This window comes from Culex pipiens, chromosome 2, assembly GCF_016801865.2.
Source record: "Culex pipiens pallens isolate TS chromosome 2, TS_CPP_V2, whole genome shotgun sequence".
NCBI lineage: Eukaryota > Metazoa > Arthropoda > Insecta > Diptera > Culicidae > Culex > Culex pipiens.
The window spans coordinates 20,441,186-20,457,509 of record NC_068938.1 but is presented as its reverse complement, the minus strand read 5'-3'; the positions used below and the strand labels follow the sequence as shown (position 1 = coordinate 20,457,509).

General features: G+C 39.4%; 1 protein-coding gene across 1 annotated transcript; it reads right to left on the bottom strand.

Annotated features, from left to right (window-relative positions):
• Window positions 1-9,712: 9,712 nt before the first annotated feature.
• LOC120432418 (homeobox protein invected-like) lies at window positions 9,713-10,321 on the bottom strand. Its single transcript, XM_039597618.1, has one exon. The coding sequence runs from the start codon at window positions 10,319-10,321 to the stop codon at window positions 9,728-9,730; it is 594 nt and encodes a 197-aa protein (XP_039453552.1). The 3' UTR covers window positions 9,713-9,727.
• Between the last annotated feature and the right edge of the window lie 6,003 nt (window positions 10,322-16,324).

The following is a 16,324-nucleotide window of genomic DNA, read 5'->3' as shown; positions in this document are numbered from 1 at the left end:
ACAATTTCTGTCACCTTTAAGCTTGGCTGACGGGGGTTTGCGCGGGGAAGTGAAGACCGATGTTAGCACCTGCGCACGATCTTCAACAAACAAACCGCCCCGTCAACGATTGGACGGTTGACTGCCGCCCGGCTAAGCCGCCGTATAATTGAACAAATAGAATTGCTCACTTTACTATCATGGCGGCCAATTAAGGCTCCCACTTGAGCGCAACTCGCCGGGCGTTGATGGGATGATTTATTAGCCGTCGCTGGGGTTGGTTTTTAATCATAAATCAACACCAACCGAGAGTCGGACGACGGTGACGCAGGGGTAACGCGCGCGCGCGACAATTCGTGCGTCTCCTGTTCGAATCTCGACATTTGCTGCGCTTAGTCGGATCGCGTGCAGTAGCGATCGCTAATGAGTGATAATTCAATAATTGCCATTGTGTTGCGGTGAGCGAGGGGGTTAGCTAAATGTGTGCACCCTTAGGTAATTGCATAAATAAGCGGATTTCTCGCAGTCGCGAAGCCGCGATGATGGTTTAAGCCAACTTTAATTGCTCAATTGAATGATCGCCGCCATAATGATGGCAACTGTAGGCGATCGTGCGGTTCCAAACACGGGAAATATAGTAATGTCATTTTCCCTGATCAGCCGCAAGAGGGGGGCAGCTAAACGGCGAGCGCGGGAGATTAATTAGAAATTCAAAATAGACGAGATCAGCTGAAAGGCGGCTTGTGCGATAACGTTTGGCCTGACAACCTGTCCAAGAATCGAGCGGGCTGCTGGTGGCCACGTGGACGCGCGCGAAGGGTTGAGGCAGCGGCAGCCGGCGATCGTGAAGATCGCTATTAATTATGGTGACTTTTTAATTTAATTAATTGGATACCGTTGTGGCGATGAAATGATTCAGAAGCAAGGTCTGTCAGCGAGCGAGCTATAGGGGGACGGCAGGTGAAACGGAGTGAGTGGTGATCGAGGGAGATGATTGGTTTGAGTTATTAGAAAATATTGTTAAATGACATGAATCAATCTTGGAAGGTTTAGTTATGAATCAAAGATTATTTCCAGAAGTTGGGATAAAGTTGAACTCTGCTTCGCTTGAACCTTCAAAAAAAAAGGAATATTTAAAAATACGAGAAAATGTTCAATATTTTGGCATAAATTTCCCAATATAAATTCAATTTTGAATCGAATTTCGAATGAGAACCATTTTGCGATTATTTTCATGTAATTGATGAAACGACACTTTCTATTGTTTTACCGAAATAAGCAGGTGAAAACAACAATTTGTTTGGAATATCTCAAAGGTACTCAAAGGTATTTTTGATGGAACAACTACATATTTTCAAGATTTTTTAAATTTCTTTTATTATTTTTGGCAATTGCGTAACTTTAATCGTGTCTTAAAACCAATTTGTGATACTTTTCACTCAAGAATTTCGAAGAAATTTAAAATTTCTAAGGTCTTCCAGGTTGGGGTGGTATTCTTCAACCTACTCTCCAAAATGCACTTTAACCATAACATTTCAACCCCTGACCAGCACGTCTAACCATGTTTCCAATTTGAATTGCATCCGGGAGATGGCGCAACTTTTCCCCCCAAGATGCACATCTCACGATTCGATTTGACTTTGATTGGTCTTTGATTAATGTGGTGAGCGAGCGAGACCGTCTGCGCCGCCGCGATTGATCAATAGCCTTTTAATGGTGCTAAACAATCGGGGTCCGGCCGGTCGGAACCGATATTAAGGGGTGATCACGACCTAGAAAAGACTTGGAACGATGATGGACCAGTCCCGAAAATGCCATAAACCACACACAAAGTGAGGTTAGGTAAGGCTACGCAAGAGCAACTTCCGTTTTGGGTTCGACTTCGGGGTTGATCGACTTCGTCTTTTTGTACGTCCGACGAGAGAGGGGAAACCCTCTTAATCAGGCTTTAATGGAAAGCGGATCATGCGGCGGAGTTGTTTGGCCCTGTCGGAATCCGGTAAAGAACTACCCTCGCCGAGGGATTCGCGGCCTGCGCCGACTGAAGTTGTGAATGGAATTTCCGCCTTTGAGGGCTTAGACGACTTCTTCCAACAATTGTGAAAGGGAAATATCTAGACACAACAGTGGAAAAAAAGGTAAAAATTCAACCCCAGGAATTGTTGAATGAATAGTTGGCGGGAAATCCCCCATCTGTGCGATTGTTTTCTGATTTCATCAACGCCGCGCCACAAAAGATGATCATAAAGTTGTTCCAAGTTAAGGGCAGGCGATGGAGGTGGAGGTGAGGGATCGGATCTAACAAGGTACACAATCTCTCTCCAACTCTGCGACTGTGGCGGCTTTTTGGCTTTTGATCATTGGCGTGAATGGACGGATTCCAAAGCTCGGATGGCGCGAGTCAATGGATGATCTCAATGTGCACGTGGTTGTGAGGTGGTGGGTGATCTGCGGTGACACACTGATGGAAAATTACCCCCCGGATTAGTGGAGGGGGAGAAGGGCTGGTCAATAAATCAGCATTGGAATAAGGCAATAAAGAGTTGACTTGAGATTTGAAATCAAATCAGGGTTGAGCAATTTGAAGTCAACAGCTGGTTCAGAAAATATAATTAAAAAAAACAAATGAAGGAATAAAAATATGTCAATGATCACTTGGTGTGAGTTTGTGGACGAGCTGACTATTTTTATCGACCTTTCTCTCTAAACGTGACTACTTTTGAACAACTCCTCACAAAGTTTCCAACCATGTAACTGACGTCCTGATAGAGCAATTACGTGAATTTCCATTCATTCTGTTTGCCACGCAAAGAGAAAGAGCCCATTACATTGAATGAAATAAAACTTTACTGTTTGTGCACAGCAACAACAGCGTCGCAAATTAATACGTACCACAACCGCAGCCATCGCAGATTAGCGGTAATAACTATACTTTGTTGCGCCCCACAAAGTGCCGATCAAAATGTATAAAAGAATCGCGTGAAGTTCAACGATAAACCGCCACCCACTAAAAAGTTCGATACAGTTTGATGTGCGCTGTAATTAGGTTTTGTTTGCTGATTTCGATTATTTTTGGTTATTTGATATTGTTATGCTAAATTAATTTGCTCGTGACACGTTATTTTTTTACGGCTGTAAGTGTCAATTTTGGTTGGATTTCCTTACCAAATTGATGTTGTAACTTCATCAACACTTTCTAGTACCGCAAACATCGCGGTTACATTTCGAATAGAGTTGAACATTCCAACGTCGTGTACGTTTAAAAGCCAAAAGAGGTAAGCTTCGTTTTATTGTTGATTCTGTTGAATGATACTCCTTTGCTACCTTATACCCCCAAACCTCCCATTTCCACTTCTATGCAATAAAGCAGTCCATCTCTCCCACAATTGGCATTTTTCCGACCGAACCTGTTAATAATGCACTAATAATGTGTATTGCTAAACACAATTAAAATATGCACTCACTCTCTGGTTACGTTCGCTTTTCCTCCTATGCTGTGTTTCCACTTAGTCTGCCTGTTTTATGCTCTTATGCCGCCATTGAAAGGCCTCCCCCCAACTGAACGTGTGTGTGTGTGAGTACGTTTTTCACTGTTCTCTCCTACCATTTTCCGGGCCCAGTCTGCAACTGTTTTGTGTTCAACACATCACACTCGCGGAGTGCACTCTATAACTCTATAAACTAGGGTGAAGTTCCCTATTATTACCACAAAATTAAACAACTTCATAACAAAGACACAAAAGAGGCCAAAATTGATCCCTTTCCCCTAAGAGTTCCCGCTCGATCCCTGTGTACGTGTTGCAGTCAGTCAGTGCATAAATGAAACATTATTTTCACAAACGAGCAGCAGCAGTACCACCACCTTCCGGGTTCCTCTTTGTTCCTCTACAGTGGCATTGTGGGTGCATGTTGAGGCCCCGTGTCAGAAATTATCAGCCGACGACGACGACAACGACGACGTCTGGGAGGACTACTTTACCTTACCGGCCATGCAATGTGACCCAATGGCCAACGTCGGAAAGGAAGGACAGTGGTGCAGTGATCCCATCTTTCATATCTTAACCTTTCAAAAAAAAATTAAAAACTTGCATACCCGAAAGTATGAAAAATCACCTTTTAAATCTGATTTACAATTATTTTAACAGAACAGAAATAATTTTCAATTTCAGATTTGAAGTCCACCTAGAAATACTACTGATTCTACAGGTCAGACTTGATTATCCGAACCCTTAATTATCAACAGTTTATGTATCCGAAGCTTTGTATGGGACTTCGGATAGTCGAATCACGTTTTTTAAATTATTTTCTTACTTTTAACATCAAATGCGAATTCTGCAAATTCAAATTTGAAAAAGTAGATTGCCTATTGAATTACAAAATATTGCCTATTGAACTAAAAAAATATGAATCACTTTATCGTAGTTTAGGAGTCATACACAGTAAAAAAAATTATGGTAATATTACATCTGGTAAGGGGTACAACTTTTATGATAGAAAAAATGTGTAATTTTACCTCAGAAAATGTTTAATTTTACCAGTTTTCTGGTGTAATGTCACTTTTTCAATCTTTATTGAGGTAAAATTACATCATAAAAGAGGAAATATTCAACCTTCGAAAATGACACCTTTCAAATTTACAACTTTTCTTACTATGTTCTTATGCTCGGCCATTAAAACTAAGAAAAAGAAAGAAATTATGTGATTCGATTATTCGAAGTGAAATTTACCCAAGGTCTACGGATAATCGAGTCTGTACTGGATTATTATATCATAAAACATTGTTTTGTTCGACAGTTTTGTATAATTTTTGTCTAGATAATTCAGACGTTAGCTAATTCGACCAACCATAAGAAAATCGTAAACAAAGGCATCGATCAATTCTCCATCAATTTAGGAAAAATGCACTTCAAAAATACTTCAGATTGTTCATGGCGATTACGGCCTATTATTACGGCCAAACTTAATAGAGATATTTGGTTAAAAAAAATGTGACATTGCAACTTGAGAGGTGTAAATTTCCATATTTTAATGTGGAATTTTACTTATTGAACATATATTGAGTTAAAATTACATCGAAAAATATGTAAAAATCAATCATCCAATTTGTCAGCATTACAAAATTTAACATTTTAACATTTTAAGTTTTTCAACTAAACTATGCGAACAAATTGGTGAATTGTACCTGTTTCAATCACTTATCTTTTATCATCTTATTAACATTTTAACATCAATATTTTTAAAATTTTAGGTCTAGTTTGGATTGCAACTGTGAATGGCATGCATTTGTTTTACTTTGATGTACAAAGTCTAAAAGTGGTCCAATTTGATGAAGATGGGTCAATGAAGGGCCCAGAAAAATGCAAGGCCAAAAACTTTTTTTTTTCTCTAATCTAATCTAATCTAATCAGACCCTAGCGCAGCCAATCTTTCGAAGGGATCCTGGAGAGTGCCTTAGGTTAGATGACGCCTAGCACTCTTCTTGTCATATATTAACATTTGTAGTGCGCCATTGCATCAGAATACATTGAAACATCACAAGCGTTAAAGCGGCCAGGCCTACTGCGTAAAGCCGTATCGCAAAGATGACTCGTAATTGGGTTGAGTTTGAGCACTGAGTGTTCGAACAACAACACAATTCTGAATCGACAGGGGAGGAAGAAGCGTGGGGACACACCACCATACGCTCCGAGATTTTGGTTGTATTCGTTGGGAGCACCATGCTGAGAAGGTTTGGTACTCCGGGACCCTCTGGGATGGGACATTGTATTTCCACGAATGCCCTGGACTCTATTTGCCGTGGTTATAGCGCCACAACTCGCTCTCTGTAAAAGTACTCCTAATTCCAGTCCACGCTCACCAAGTCGTCATGGCCTAGTGGTTAGCATTTTTGCTTACCAATCCAAAGGACGGAGGATCGAACCCCGCCTCGAGCGACTTAGATTTTTCGTTCATATTCATCATTTCAAATTAATGTGTTCTTAACTTTCTCGTTGGGAGCAGATGGGAATCGAACCCAGGACCATTCGCTTACAAAGCGAACACCGTAACCAGTCAGCCACGGCCGCTCCTCAAGGCCAAAAACTTTTTTTTTCAGTGTTTTAACCCTTTCAAGCCTGAATTTTCAAAAAAATATTTTTTTTGGTTGTCTACAAAAATTATAGGCTAGTTTTGAAAATTTTCACGTTTGGGTCATAGGGGAAGGTGGGGCAAGACGACCATATGGGGCAAGAGGAACAATCGCTCGTACGGCCGTAATTTTTACAATTTTGATTATTTCCAGTATGAGGAAATGTTGCTAGCAATGCAATTAGCTGATTCTACTACCGCATAACCGCCAAAACGACGTAAACGCCACGGAGCATAAGATTTAATGAAGTTTTTTTACAAACCTTTATTTTCTTATAATATTTGGAAAGTACAAAATAAGACTTTGGGTTAGTTTTAAGGCTCATTATATCAAAATGCAATTTTTCCTAGATCAGTAGAAACCCTACCAATGACTTGCACCTATTATAAAGTATGATTTAACTTTTGGTTATATTTGTTGAGAGCTTTTAAAAAATATTGTTCAGGTGGGGCAAGTGTACCATATGGATTTTTAGTATGGAAAAAAATACGAATTGCTGCAACAACATATTTTATTGGGAAATAAATACATAAACGTACTTAATAACTGATAAACAATTGTTTTAAAAATTGTCCAAACAAAATATAGTGATATTATGAAAATTTCCTTTTTTTCATCTAAGTAATAATCTTTTTCGTAAAAACGATCAATTTTGTAGTAAAATAATATTCTTTAATCTAAAAATGAAAGATACGTTTCAAATACATCCTAATCTGATGTATCTAAGTGATAACAGTTCAATTGTCAGCAAATTAACATGTTTTTTCATGCATTGTTCCTCTTGCCCCAACGGGTTGTTCGTCTTGCCCCACTAGTTGAGTAGAACATACGGAAAATAAAAAAAAATTAAAATCATTTTTTTGCATTAAAAAACAGGATTTTTTGAAAACTTGTGCTATCAAAGTCTTAGTCAAGACCTGGAATAAGATTATTATTATAAAATCCGACAGATTTTTAACGTTTTTAATAGGTTACAACGATCATTTCCTTAGCTTGTTACACGTGCCCCACTTTCCCCTATATGACCCATCAGGCCTGAAAGGGTTAAAACTCTGGGTAATTTTTCGTAGAATCTGAAATTAAAATTGATGAAAAATACAATTTTCAATCAAACATAATTTCAATTTAAAATAATAAATCATCGGATTATCGGTTTGAGTTTGAAAAAGGAATTAAATCGAAATGAAATTGAAAAATAAAATTTATGGTACCTATACTTAAACATCAGAAGAATTTTTGGCGTCTTTTATCCGAATGATTTTTGATTTTTTTGTAGACAAATTTTTTAAAGTTTTTCTTATTTTCAATTTTCTTTTGACAAAACAAAAATATTTTAAATAAAATTGATTAAGTTAAAATAACGTGAATACAAAGAGACGAGTTGTTTCTTTTAATATAATGATTTCACAAAAAAAAATTTAAATTATTTAATAAAAAAAAATTTGGAGGCCAAAGTAAATGTAAAAAACAAAATTAAGAGCATTACAATGCTACAATAAAACGAACACTAATCAAATAGCAGTTTCCAGATTAAATACATCCGAATATATTCTAATTTTTGATATTCTATTTTATATTTAAATCTTGGACTAAACTGCACAAAACTTTTGTGCAAATGATCAAACAATCATGTTAAAATAGTTTCAATCATTACAAAATTAGTTAAAAACTTTGGTGTTCAAAACGCCATGCAAGTGTAGAAATTCCAGATTTTTCTACTTTATTGAAATGAATCAATAAAAAAATTATATATTGTAAGATTTGGAAAAAAATCATATATTGACAAACTATTGGTTTGTTGTTATTTGACAAACTAATGGTTTTATGTTATTTGACAAATTTATAGTTTGTTGTTATATATTGTTCACGGTCCAATTCACTTTACACTTTAATATTCAACATATTTTTTTGGGAATTCGCCATTTGTAAATTTCCCAAAAATAAAGCTTTTTATAATTGGTCCAATGTTATTTGAAAGACATCAATTCAAAAAGATGATTAATTAATCAATCCTTATTGATTTTAAAGTTGTTAGCGAAATTGAGCTACTGTAAAAGCACCACGTACACTCATCTATATTTCATTACAATATAATTTTCCACCACAATTTTCCCCCGATTTCCCGAGGGGGCACAAGTGTTATCACTTCAATTATCTCGCAATCATTTTCGCAATAAATTGCAGCAAAAATAATTACTCCGTCCCCAGCGTACAACCGACTAGAGCCGTTTCGTTGTTTTATGCATGAACCACGTGCTGGCAAATACAATATAAAATGCGGTCACTAATCACATTCCACAGACTTTCCCCCTGCCGGGGGAAAACAGTTTTCCATCAACCCCGCGGGCCGGTCAATCAATGACCGGACCCTGCTCCCTGACCGCGGGGAGAACCTTTGTCGGCACCACCTCAAAAAAATCAGTTTGAACGTGGAAAGAAATGCTAGCAAAATCTAAGTGGTAAAAAAGGGCATTTTAATTACGGGGGTTTATGTGTTAATTAAATGCACACAGAGTCCGGCCCGGTCGGTTCCCAGAAGAAAAGCATTAATAAATAACGCGGGAAAAATGGCGCAAAATGGCAACCCGGTCCGGTTTAATTTTTTCAATTTTAACGTGGACGGTCCAAGCAGGCTGTCAGTCAGAGTCCAAGAAGGGTGCTACCAAAGGTGCACATGCGCGCAAGTAGTCGTGATCCAAGTATCACATTACCAAACGGTGCCCACTTAATTACAACTAAATTATGTGCAGAGGAAATTAAAATGATGACATTAAAATCTACTAGAGAGGTGCGGTCCCGAAAAAAGCCATTAAAATTGCGAACTCCAAACCGAGACCGCAAATAAATGGGCTTTTTGCTCTCCAAACCCTGGGTGGAATGCCCGGAATCGCACCACTTTCATTGCTCTCCAAGAGGGTGATGTAAGATAGGAAACGACTCCTTCTACAAGTGTTGTCCGGCACCGAGTCCCTCGGGGCGTAGCCCCGCACTCCCTCCCCCTGGCCAGACCAGCCCGCAGTTGTCGTGGCGTTTATCTTATCTTGCCCCTCACATGTTGCTTCGCGGGGCGCTGAAAACGCACCAGCAACATCATGTTCAACGTCACGTCCCGCTCATGTCAACCGACCTCAGTAGACCATGCCGAAGCAGGCGTTGAGGGCCCGCGATTAGTGCAGGTGCAAGCGATCGCGAAGCGATCAAAGCAAGCGCGCGTCGATTTCTAGAACAACCCAGGGCCGGACTTGACCCCTAAAACCAGCATTGCTCAATTCTGGCCAAAGTGAGACTCAAGCTGGTCAATGCACCGACAACGTAATTGCTGCGGTAACCGGAGACGTCAGTTTTATTGCCCCCCTCTCGCTCTCTCTGTCTCGTTTCACATGACTCCAGGGCTGGCACGACCGTCAGCCGTTTGTTGTCACATGAAGATGAGCGTGCCCGTCTCTCCCTCTTCCATCACCTTGCGCACTCAGCAGGTTTTCATTTTCATTATCACATCGTCAAGTACCCCCTCGCGCTAATCGTGGCAACGACGGAAACAACCGTATCGGGTCGGAATTTTAACCATTCCTTCATTGTCCGGACGTTCCCCCGGTTTCGCCGTTTTTTCGCGGAATTGCGTCAACAAAAAGCGGGACGCCACTCACCTGAACTAGGACGATCACTGTAGCGGGTACAGTAGACCCAGGCCGGCCACACCATCGGCCCTCCGCTACCACTGGTGGTCGTGCTACCGCTCGTCCCCTCGCCGGTTTTGCTGGAACCGGTCGAGGACTGCGGCGACGCGGGCACATCCACTTCACTTCCACTGGCACTAGAACTGCTGCTGTTGAAGGAGCGGCTGGGGCCGCTACTGTTGGTGCCGCTGCAACCAGCCGCGCTGGTCATGACAGACGTCAGATCCATAGCGGCCGGTGCCGCAGAGGTCGTGGGCTTTTCAGCCGACGGCTTTTTCGCGTAGCTTTTTCCGCTTCTTTTTAGCGGATCCGTAATGCGGCGGCCAAAGTCCGCCTTCAGGATGTTGTCGATGCTGAACTTGAGGTTCTGGTCGTTGAGCGCAATGTTGTTGTTTAGCTGGAGCAGATGGGCCGCGTGGTTGCCGGCTTGGAGCTGGTTGTTTGGAGGCGATTGGGAGCTTTCCCGGGAGGTCATACTGGTTAGGCTGGATGGAGAGGTCAGCTTGCTGATGTCACTGTTCTTCTCTAATCTTATCATTATCAGTACATTATATAACAATACATCACATATCCATTACCTCTTCTACCATTAATCCCTTCTTAACTAATATCTCCCACCTTAAATTCATTTAATCATCGCAACGCCTACATATTTACTTTCCTACCAAAAATCAAACTATCCCCAATTCAATCTTTCAACTTCAATAAATCTTATCCCCTCCTTTTTAATTAACCCTTAATTTACTCATTAACTACTTTTCTTCCCCACAACAATCATTCTCCACCCAACTTACCTCATTCACAAACAACTTCCCAATATCCCTATTCAATTCTCCACCTTACAAATCATTACCAACACTCTTAAATCCACTACCTCTTCCTACACTTAACCCCAAATACCACCCAACCCCTCTTATCACACTTCACCCAAAACAAACCTCTCCATCATCTACCCATTACCCCAACTACATCCCTAACACTATACCCAAACTGGTACAACATATCCTCTTCCTACCACACCACCCTCATACTTCCATACATCATCCTCTTCCAACTCCACATCACTCTCCTTTCCATTTCCCTGCTTCACGCCGGACCACTACATCAGACTGACTACGTTCATCACAACCACTTCCTACTCCCACCCTTCGATACCCATACCTTCCACACCTGTTCATTTGGCCAAGCTGGCCTTCAACGGCAACGGAATCAACGGCAGATTGTGCGACATGATGGTGGCCATCGCTACTGCATAACTCCGTCGGTTCGCAAACACTCGAAAGAAAACCGGAACCCTACCGGGAACAATAGACGAAAGCGGTCCGCTCACCGGCTCTGTCACGAAACAATTGCGACCCGAAAGGATTATCGGTAATTAAATTCGCACCGTGTCACCAACACGATACCCAAGGGACCGCGGCAACAACAACAGAAAGAAGAAGAAAAACTAGTGTTATTATGTCTGTTACTATTTACCCCGCTTGCCCACCCCCGCACGCATACACACACACGTAACACGGATTCACACACCCACAGAAACGCTCCCCAAAACGGTTCCGAGCGGGGCAGGTGGGACGGAACAGGCGCGGCGACGGCGCGGAAAACCCTAGACGCAAACCGGCGACGGCACTTGACTGGGCACGGGCGTTCGGAATGGTCGTTCCATCACGGTACACGTAGACCAACTGAAAGTGGCCCCAACCGAACGTGCTCTCTCAAGTGGTAGTAGGCGTCGTCCCGTGCGCTAGTGTGCGTGCGTGCCGTTGGGGATCGCAGCAAGCGATGCGGGCGTGGCTTGCACTGCGAAGCAGTGTGGGTGAAAAGGGAAACAAAAGAGAACTTGAACACAATGAAAGAGCGCGCGCTCTCGTTTTACGCGCTCTCTCTGTTTTATCGATTCTTCTTTCGGCACGATGAATTGAGGGGATTATGCTCTCATTCGCGCTCCCGCAAGCGCTCAATAAGCCTAGCTCTTTCGCTCTTACTGAAAGGGCGCTACGCCCCTCATCACGACGCCAACTTTGATCCCAAAAGGGCGAACGGGGAGAGCCCCCGCTCTAATAAGCTTCACAACAATTCCAGTTGGATTCCGATGAAGCCCTTTGCGTGTATTTGTGAGCGTCGCGGTTTGTGTGAGTGGCGGGGGGAGCACCAAAATGAAAATGTTTCTTTGTTTATTCAAACATTATGAAGCATTTATGTTATATGGTTTTTCTTTTTTGCTTTCCTGATCGTTCTACCCCTCGGCCTTCCCTCAACCTACCTCCATTGAAGCATAACCGGGGGGTTGTCCACCCTTTTGGAGCAGTTTATTCTCTGGTAAATCTGGATCGTTTGTGGACGACCGAGGGACATGGAGTGAGGACCGAGGAGGGGAACTTTTATCGTGTTGAAGAACCACTTTGCACCGAGACTCGGGACTCGTTGGCATGTTACGTTGAATAAATGTTTCACGTTGTCTCGCCCCTCGGCCACCCCTTTTCAGATGACGATGATGATGATTATGATTAAGATTTGATGGTTTCGCTCGTTTTTTTTCGGGGGGAACATCGTAAAGATGGGAAATCGGGAAGAAGAGCCACACCGAACAAGGACTGGTTTGCACGATTTAATTTTCGAAAGTGGCCGCGTGATATTCTGGGAAAACGAGGACTTGTTTGTTCGGTACAAGTGGTGGTTTCCCAGCAGGTTAAGAATGACCTAAGTCTCTGAGGAACGAGTTACGAATACTCTACTGTAGCTGTTAAACGATTGGATGACAAATCGCAACAGTTGTCAAAGCTACACGCTTATCAATTTTGGGTAAACTGGACGTAAAGCTAAAACGGAAAAAAAACTCTCACCGAAAAAAGAGAAAAAAAAACGGACATAAACAAGCCGCCTGTTTTGAAAATATTTGCGGGCCCACATGCGGTGCCGAATGCCGTAAATTATCCCGGCTAATCCTGTTGGGCAAATTAGAGATGCTTACAAGTCGGGAGAGGACAAAAATGTCATAACAAAAAAAAACTGAGGCAGGTACACACATCAGCGGGTCCGGCCACCGACCGTAACGAATCGATGAAGGTAACTTTCGGTACGGTTTGTCCTTTTTCTTTAAAAAAAAAAAGGTAAAACAGTGTTTTGAAAACAAGGCTGGATTTTTTGTTGAAATTTGATGTGCTTGTTTTGATTTGAGTGTATTTAGTTTAAGATTGAAATGAGTCTAGTTGTAACAATATGTTTTTGATTTTTTTTTTCAAATGCAATGACTATAGTTATTAAACATAACTCTTGCATCTTCAGACCCATCGATCATTTCATTCTCATTTAACGTATGTCAACCCCCCACAGATTTCTTATTTAAAAAGCCCAAATGAATAAAACCCAATTAACGAACAAGAATTTTAATTTTAAATAATTCAGCAACAATAATACAATATAACAAAATATAGGGACCAATCATAAACCACATGTACACTGTTTTCGAAATCTCAAGGACGTATTAGACTACGACAAACAAACAAACAAACTTTTGACAATTTGCCTGTTCTGTTTGTTTGCCTGCATTTGTTTGCAGAAACGACACTGTCAAACACAAAAAAATGCGAGTATGTTTTTTTGTTTGCCATAGTCTTACACCTCTTTCATATTACATATAATCATCAGAAATGCTTTTTTATGCTGAATTTTAATTAAATTTATGGATTTTTTAAGAGATGGCTGCAAATTTATGAAAAGTCACCTACAACTTGCCAAAAGAAACCTTTTTTTTTCAACCTACGAAAAATATCAACAAAAAAAAATAATTTTGAATTATTGAGAAAACATCCTTATTTTCCGAAGTGATTTTATGACATATTCTTAAATTGTATTTCGTTTTTAAGTTGCACTATGATCAGTTGTTGAATATAACCATACATTTCACGAAATCCACACAATTTTTTAAAAATAATTTTCCAGTCAAGTTTACTAAATTAATTGATATTGTCATTAAATTCAATATTTACACCTATTTAAGCCAGATTTATGCCAAGATGGCATACTTAACAGTTTAATTTTTTTCTGTTTTAGGATGCTTTAGGAGCTTCTGGAAACAAATATTGCTTATTGTTTAACAGGAAAATAGACCAAAAAAATCTAGTGAAAACACCACACCTTTTTTCTTAAAATTTACAAAACGTTTCATAACACATATTTTTAATTTACAGTCTCATTAGTCACACTACAAAGGATTTTTTTTTCGTGCTTATTTTTTCTGAAAAGCCCTAATCCTATCAACTTTGCCTAAAACACAAAACGTATCAGAAAATCTCTTCATTTTTTTTTTCAGATCGATTTTGTACGACCAGCCCTCAAATTTGATCTAAATGACCTACTAAACAAGTTTTTATTAAATCGATCTTTTTAATCAAGAGATAATTGAATTAGAAGATTGAATGAAATCAAATATTTAAAAGTTATCATTCGAAGTATGAAATCTCGTAAGTATAATAATGAACTTTTTTTTATATTTTACTAAATAATCAAATTCAGTTTCAGTGAGGCTAAAGTTAAAATTAAATAGATGGAGAATTATTGAAAGGGAAAAAAACAAGCCCTCGTATTAACCAAAACTATGTCCTAATTACATCCAACTGAGTCCACAACAAACTCCACATTTGTCCCTAAACGCCCCAAAGTGAACAACCTCTTTGAAAACCCGCCATTACCACCGCACCGGTTTCACGCTCTTATTCGTGACGAAGATACAAATCACGACCGCCACGGCAAAGCCTACTACACAAATTAAACCTTACACGCCGCCGCCAGGTGCCTTAGATTGGTGCGAAAACACATCGTCTAATGAAATAATCAATAATTACGACTTGGGGCCAACCTGAAACGAGGTGGCTGGCCAAACCGCCGGCACAGCACAAATAGACTCATTTCCATTCAATTTTGTACCCACAACTTTAAAAGCGCTGAACAAAAACAGGCGCAACATTGTGAACTCAGTTGCTTTGAAAACGTAAAACTACATGTAAACCATGTAATTTTTCGTGAAAGTTATTTAATCTTGGGAACATTTAACAAACCTTATCTAATTTTTATCTATGTTTTAACTTCATATCTTAACAAAAAAAGACTGTAAAAAAATGTTTCAAGAAATTCACATGTTTCAAATCCCACAATGATTAAAATTTACATCATTTTGAAGCAATTTCAAATAGTAAGATCAACAAAACTTTTCTATGCACTTGAGTTTAGTTACTACTAAAAGTTAGCACCAACCGCGATAGAAGTGGCCGCCTTAATTACCACTCCTGTGGCGGCCTGGGTCTGGCCATCAGGCCCTGGCCAGCAAAAGTCGTGCCCGCCTAGAATTCCTGGCAATCAAGTCAATAATTTTCTCATCAATTTTTTTCTCCCTGCTCGCGTTGACCGGCCGGCGCAGCGGCCAGAACCTGACTCACCTTATCCGGGCCGGGGGAACCTGCCTCCTCGGGGTGCGTGAGTCCGGCCTTTGAAGACCGATTTTGGCGCCGCTATCGAAAGGGGTTTTTTTCTCCCACAAAGTACAGAATGTTACGTTGGTTATCTCGTGCAAAAGTCCTGGCCCAGACACGGAGAGAAATCAATCGATCGATGTTGGAGGAGGGTGCCCGATGGAGATCGGTTTTGCGGAAAACGTGCCTCATCACATTCCGGATGGGGAAGAGTCAGAGTTGATGCAAATGGATGGAATAGCTACTGGGAGTCAGGGGTGTGCCAAGGGTTGAATTGTAAAACCAAAAACTAAAAACTAAAAACTAAAAACTAAAAACTAAAAACTAAAAACTAAAAACTAAAAACTAAAAACTAAAAACTAAAAACTAAAAACTAAAAACTAAAAACTAAAAACTAAAAACTAAAAACTAAAAACTAAAAACTAAAAACTAAAAACTAAAAACTAAAAACTAAAAACTAAAAACTAAAAACTAAAAACTAAAAACTAAAAACTAAAAACTAAAAACTAAAAACTAAAAACTAAAAACTAAAAACTAAAAACTAAAAACTAAAAACTAAAAACTAAAAACTAAAAACTAAAAACTAAAAACTAAAAACTAAAAACTAAAAACTAAAAACTAAAAACTAAAAACTAAAAACTAAAAACTAAAAACTAAAAACTAAAAACTAAAAACTAAAAACTAAAAACTAAAAACTAAAAACTAAAAACTAAAAACTAAAAACTAAAAACTAAAAACTAAAAACTAAAAACTAAAAACTAAAAACTAAAAACTAAAAACTAAAAACTAAAAACTAAAAACTAAAAACTAAAAACTAAAAACTAAAAACTAAAAACTAAAAACTAAAAACTAAAAACTAAAAACTAAAAACTAAAAACTAAAAACTAAAAACTAAAAACTAAAAACTAAAAACTAAAAACTAAAAACTAAAAACTAAAAACTAAAAACTAAAAACTAAAAACTAAAAACTAAAAACTAAAAACTAAAAACTAAAAACTAAAAACTAAAATGACCAAAATGACCAAAATGACCAAAATGACCAAAATGACCAAAATGACCAAAATGACCAAAAT